The 7,214-nt window shown below is 32.0% G+C and overlaps 1 protein-coding gene across 1 annotated transcript; it reads left to right on the forward strand.

Annotated features, from left to right (window-relative positions):
* The first annotated feature begins 292 nt into the window (after window positions 1–292).
* Window positions 293–5,242, forward strand: LOC113522379 (torsin-like protein). The gene is made up of 6 exons (XM_052901760.1): window positions 293–608; window positions 1,405–1,679; window positions 2,101–2,252; window positions 3,088–3,233; window positions 3,497–3,644; window positions 4,126–5,242. Exons 1-6 carry the CDS (start codon window positions 398–400, stop codon window positions 4,256–4,258), a joined length of 1,065 nt encoding a protein of 354 aa, XP_052757720.1. The 5' UTR covers window positions 293–397; the 3' UTR covers window positions 4,259–5,242.
* Window positions 5,243–7,214: the final 1,972 nt, after the last annotated feature.

Below are 7,214 nucleotides of genomic sequence, written 5' to 3' on the forward strand. Positions count from 1 at the left end.
AGGAGGAGTGATAAAATTATCAATTTAGTAATGTAAAATTTGTAATTTAAAATTTGTCATTGATAAATAATTAACACATCAAACATTTTTTATATACTAGCCTGCTATGAATTGAGAAAAATAGCAACTGATGAAATATCTTTCGTCCTCTTTTTACTAATTATATTTACATAAGAAGAAAGGAGGCAATCGTATGAATTATAGTTTTTATTTTATCATTCCTTCTATGTAATTCTTTTATCTTAGGGTAATTCCATGTTCTTAGGTGCTGTCAGTCTACGTCAATCTGTCTATTAATCTGTGATACTTGTTTGAGAAATTACAAAAACATTATTTTTAAAATTACAAAAACATATGTTTTAAAACAAAAGAAATTGATAACCCTCTGAATTTAAAAATGGTACATATGAAAATCAATTACTACATTGTATTTTTTGTATTTGTTTTGAGCTACAATTATGTAGTTTCCGAGTTCGTAACCTTGACGGCTATTACTGCTGCAGCATTAGCAGGGGCTTGGTTTAAATGGGAAACTCCTATTAAAGATAACACTGTATGTCGTTATATGGAATGTTGTAATGATGCTTACATCCCCTACGATTTGGAAAGTGAGTTAAGTACAATTTTGTTGTTAACTATGCTGTCATATAGCTGGAAGTATTACACATACCGACAGCTTATCGTTGGACGTATATTTATAAACTAGAAGTTATTTCCCACGATATTGCATGCCTGTATCACTTGTATATACAATATTAGTATCTTGAGCACCACAAAATACATTAACACTCATAATACCCCTCATGTAGGAATGGAAGGTATCATTAATAATGTGGACTACCAGTTTTAATGCTAGCAGTATACCCTATCAGGTATCAGGTATCCATGACCTCCCCATGGCTCCCCTCCCTGGAAACCATTGTTGTGCTTAATTTCAGGTCTCATCACAATGAGCTAACATAACAAACTCGGAGGAAAAGTGATTGTTAGTAATGGAGATTAGCAAGCCTATTACTAACAATATACTCTATCAGGTTGACTTCCTCACAGTTCCCCCTGGAAACAATTGTGATTGATTCATTGGTAAATTTGTCACAATGTTCTAACTAACCTACTTTGTCCTCACTGATGGCCTGCCAGTCTAAACTAATAATGCAGGCGGAGTTACCATTCTATTATCATCCATTAAAAAACCCTCTCATGTATTCCTATTTCCAAGGACATTTCATTCATTAATTTCATTGCCATATTACCCTACAGACTAAAACATCCATGCAAATACAATTGTTACACCCTATAGTAAAATTGAAAAGAGATAATAATATTTCTAAGTCATCAGCAAAATAATTTAGGTCAGTGTTAAAATTTTTGTATATATATATATGTTGATTTTACTATTTTTAGAATTAAAAGAATCATTTGCACAAAAAATGTTCGGTCAGCCATTGGTCAATGAATTAGTGAATATTCTTAGTGCTCATAAAGCTGCAGTAAATGATAAAAGCAAACCAAATAAAAAGGCGTTGGTTATAAGTTTACATGGGTTATCTGGAGTTGGTAAAAATTATGCTACATCATTGATAGCTGAAGCTGTCTATAAGAAAGGGATGGAAAGTAAATTTGTTAAAATGTTCATGGGTAGCACAGATTTTGATTGTGAAGATGTACAGAAGAGTCAGGTAAGTTTATTACTGTTTCTATTACTATAATTAATAAACTGTCTTACCCTTATCCTGCCAATTGGAGTGGCCACTGTATGTCTTCCTCTTACTTCTATCACCAATCATAATTTTTGAAACATGTATGTTATAGTATGATCTCCTAATATGTATCTTAAACTTTATTTACATATAAATGTTTCTAAAGGCTAATAGATATCATTAGACTTTTATAATTGAAATTTACTTATTTAAATAACATTTGATAGTATATACCTATATGCAATAAATACTGTATATTTACTAAGTATAACATAAAAATTATAAAATGGTACATACATAAGTATAAACAAAAATCATTATATTACTGAAAAAATTAATATAATTAATATTCTGAAAATTATGTTATTTTGTTAAAAGATATATCTATTGACTGTTACAGAGAGAATTAGTTAATAAAGTCAATGAAATGGTGAAGAAATGCCCAAAATCCTTAATAATAATTGATGAAATACATCATATGTGTCCATCAGTTCTTGATGCAATAAAGCCTATGTTTGATCATTATCATGCTGTGGATGGTGTGGACTTCAGGTAATATTAATAGTCTGTATAATATTTTTCTTCTAGGTGTAGTGTGTGTGAAAGACAAGATATTAGAAATACAGGTACAATATGGCACAACTTCTTTTCATCCCTGAAATGTAACAAGAGACAACTAAGGGATTGATTGTGTGTGAGAAAGAAATAAAACCCTTGAATGTCAGCCATCTTACTTATGTAGTAATAACAAGACTATATATTAAATATTTATTTCACTGCTATTTTCCTCTTATAAGGGTTCTGTACCAAGTTATAAGACTTAATAAGTTTTTATAAGTGGATGGAAAATTTCTTCATATTAATTTTTTTACACCACTAATATGATAAACAAGCATGTAATCCACCTGATATAACCAGTTATGGCAATATACAAACTCCTAGAATACACTTCATAAGAGTTGCTGAGGTAAAACTATTATTTAGTATTAAGATTTCGTAATATATATAATTATATAATAGAGCGCCACCTACCCTGTCTTTTTCTCAATGTCCTCTACCCAAAGGTTGTCTGGAAGAGATTGCTTAGCAATAAGGCCACCTTTTGTATCACTTCTCATTAATATTTACTGTATTTGTTATTTCTCTTTTTACTTGGTGCAATAAAGTGTAAATAAATAAATGTATACCTGTGTATACTGTGATGTATAAAATTATGTATAATAGTAGTAATAAGGGCAATACAGCATTATAATGTTATTTATAATATAATATTATAATTTCCTTTCACTCTGATAATGGTTATGATTCTAAACTGCTATATATCAATATTAAATGCCTCTGATGTTTTTTCTATATTTGCAATTTATTGTTTATATTTACATTTCAGAAACAGTATTTTTATATTTATATCAAACACTGGTGGAAAAGAAATAGCAGATAATTTACTAGATTTGTATGTAGAAGGTGTAAAGAGAAGTGATGTTGAATTTTATCACTTTGAACCTACTATACGAAGAACAGCATATCACCAAGGTTGGACTTACTATAAAATAGTTTTAAGTTTTCATAAAAAAACTATATTTAGGAACTGCCTGAAGAAATAGATGTGCCCATGACACAAAAAAATCGGCTTGACTTGAGAATTTAATAAAATAAAAATGTTCTTTAATAAACTAATCTACAAGCTCGTTTAATTTTTTTTTTTTATTTTATGATTCTGAAACTCTATGTTCACAAAACTGTTATCTACCGAAAAGAAATAGAGCATTTTTTAATTTTTTTATTAATAATTTCAGGTGGTTTTGAAAAATCAATAACAATTGCACAGCATTTAATCGACCACTATATACCATTCCTACCTCTTGAACAACATCATATAGAATTATGCGCATTGGCAGAATTTCGTGCACATGGAATACTGCAACCCACTAAGGAAATGTTGGAGTAAGTTGTATTAGATGAAAAATATATATGTAATACTGATAAGAATAATAATTGCAATAAAATAAATCTACATGCATTAATACCTTTATAGTGTTCTCGTTATAGTTCGGGTCTCGCCTCTCAGGTCATTAAAATTGAAGAAATAAGCATAATTTTTTTAAGGGAATATAATAATCATGATAGACTTAGATTAAAAATCTCACTTAAAAGTTTTTGTAAAACTGTTACAATGCTGGCACTACGCTACAATACAAAATACAGGGTAGATAGATTCTTAACAATCTATAAAGTATATTATATACTAATCTGCACTTACAATAAAAAAAAAATGGAGAATCTTAGCAATATCTTACTAAATCCCATTTATCTTATCTATCATACCTTGATCCCCCGCCAGAATAAACGAATAACACAGTTTCCATCCCATTTTAATTCAAGTAAATTATGCATTTCTTAAATTGTGATGTCTTTTTGTTCACAGTGATGCTCTTAGTGTAATAACATATGGACCTACTGAGAGTCAACCCATATTTGCAAACAATGGCTGCAAACGATTTACAAGACACATTCCATACGTGATACAAAAGTATAAGGAAAAAAGTAGTAGTAAATAAGGTTTAAATCATAGTTTATGTCTGAGATTGTGATAGTAATAATGTTTAGCTAGAAGCTACTAATCTAAAAGATTCACAAGTTGTTTTGTATATCAACTATTGTAAATATTTTTTATTCACTTTCAAATCGTGAAAGCAGAAGTATTACATGTGATATTTTTTCAAACAGCTAATAAACACTATTTAGACATTTACGAGTTATATACATATTGTAAAATATGTTTATAAAGAAGCTTAAATAGCTCCTAATTCTACTAATATTATTAATGTGAGTTTGTAAAGATGTTTCGATACTTGTTACACAAACATACCTAAATGACTGAAAAGACTTTAATAAAAGTTGGTACATAGATGAACTATACTTTAAATAATATTCTATTTATACTAAAAATAATCTTGTGGGTATAACCGTTATAGATAAGTCGAAAAATCCAACTTGGCTGGGCAGCACTTGGGAAACTACTATTAGATACTCGCCACATCTCCAATTATCCAAATACGAAAGTGTTTAACCAGTTCGCCTTGCCAGTTATACTCCAAGTCACTCAGCGAGCTATGAAGAGGCCTATGTTCAGAATTTTACTACATATTAAAATCCGGAATATGGAAAATCGCAGAAAACTAAAGTCACCGACATAGTCTCCAAATTAAAATGGCCAGCTATACAGCTTGAGCCAATGTTAACCAATGAGGAAAGAAGGATCTCGAATAGCGACCTCGTATAGGCAAAGTTAGTGTAGGACGACCCCTTGCGAAATGGAGTGACGATCTCAAGAGTATTGCAGGAAGTCGCTGGATGCAAATATTTTGTGACGTAATATACGTTGTAATGGTGATGATTAAGTAAGCTGTTTTTGTCTTTATTGTAATTTTTTTCCTTTTATTTATTGTGAATAAGTACTTATCAGATACACAATTCTTTTATCCTGTTTTAATGTTACCGTGATTTAGTTTACAAGTTCAATAAAAATTTACTAAAACCTACGTAGAACATTTATTTCTGTAAATACTTAAATTGACCTATCAACATAATTACCTACTTAATCTTCATTGGCGTATTTAAGATTATTTTCTAGGAATGGGAAGGGGAGCTTTTTTTTTGATGGGTGTAAATGGTATGGTAACCCCGTCTGCGCTAACAGAATACGCTGGCGGAGCACCAGTGAAGGGTGATATATGAGAATGAAAACTGGCCAGTTAGCCCATCATGATGAATTCATCAGGAATTAACCATGACAATTACCAGGGAGAACCGCGAGGTCGACCTAGTTGGGTATATTGCTAGCAATGGGATTATCAGTCTCCATTACTAACAATCCCTTTCTCCCCGGGGAGGGGGGCTGGCCCTACACACACACAACTGTCCCCCTCCCCCGCATTCAGTAACCGAAAACTTCGGTAGTAATGGGTGATAATGGAATAGTAAACCTACCCGCGCTATTGGATACACCGGCGGGGCACCAGGGAATGATTATTTATTTATTTATTTAACTCTTTATTGCACCATAAATAAAAATATACAATGACGAATAATTCAAATGAAATACTAACATAAATACAGATTGAAATATACACATAAAGGTACAAAAGGCGGTCTTATCGCTAGGGCAATCTCTTACAGACAACCTTTAGTTAAGGGAGAACAGATAGAAAAGGTAATAGGTGAGAATGAAGCAGGTCAGTTAGCCCATCGTGGCCAATTTAACAAGAATTGTTCACGATGGTTTCCAGGGGGAACCACGTGGAGGTCAACCTAATAAGGCATATTGCTAAGAATGTGGCTGTCAAACTCCATTGCTAACATTCCCTTTCCCCAAACTTAGGTAGTTAACCTATTATCAATTTAATCGGAGCTATTCAAAACACGGCCCGCGACTTATATTTATGTGGCTCGTGACATATTCTTGGTCTATCAAATACAAATTTTTTATTGTTATAAAATCACTTTGAAGAACATTTATATTTTTATCTTCTTAAAGATACTATGGAACAGATTCTAAGGTGCCATTTCTCTAAAATTAAAATTTGATATCACAGCGAAACTCTGATTCTAACGACCGATATGAACTAAATTTTTGACTGAAAATGAAATAGTAACCCCACCTCGCACTAGAAGTATACGCTGGCGGGGCGCCAGTGAAAAATTATATATGAGGATAAATCTAATTGACCTGTATTTTTTGTTGCCCTTTATGACGAATTCCAAAATAAATAACGACGATTCCAGGTGAAATACGTGAAGGTTGACCTGATAGGGTATATTGCTAGCAATGGAACTACTTTTATGATGAAAATGGAATGGCAACTTTGCTTGCTGTAACGGAATATGCTGGCGAGGCAACAGTGAAGGGAATTCAGAGAATGAAAACAGGTTAGTTAGCCCATCATGACGAATTCATCAGGAATTTACCATAATGGTTTGAGGAAAACCTGGTGGGTATATTGCTAACAATGGGACCTATTACAGAGCGGTGAAGTTTGATGAGATGGTAAATGATGTAGACACGGATTTTAACAGAGGAAAATGTATTGACAGTGTGAAAGGAACAAGATTGTCAAAAAATACAAAATTGAAATTACAAATAAGAGCATTCTAAAAATAAAACGGGGAATAAAAAAGCATATAATAAAATCTAAAGAGTTTGCATCGGCCGGTCGCCAATAGGACCCTTAGTCTCCATTACTAAAAACATCTTCTTCTCTAACAAGCTGATGTGGCAATAAAATTGAAGTAATGTAGTGGATATTACTTCAAAGAACTAATGCCAAACAAAATGTTTTCGAGGAGCGACCTCATAGATGCAAACACAGCATGAGACAACTTCAATGGAGCTACTAGGTCCCATCGCCTAAAATTTCTCTCCTCTTGGTAGACAGATATATGACTGGAACAAAAGTACTCAAAGAGGCAAAACTTGACCCCTGGTAACATAAAATATAAAAAAAAAAAAACAAA

This window comes from Galleria mellonella, unplaced genomic scaffold (genome assembly GCF_026898425.1).
Source record: "Galleria mellonella isolate WM207_F2 unplaced genomic scaffold, CSIRO_AGI_GalMel_v1 utg797, whole genome shotgun sequence".
NCBI classification, from domain to species: domain Eukaryota; kingdom Metazoa; phylum Arthropoda; class Insecta; order Lepidoptera; family Pyralidae; genus Galleria; species Galleria mellonella.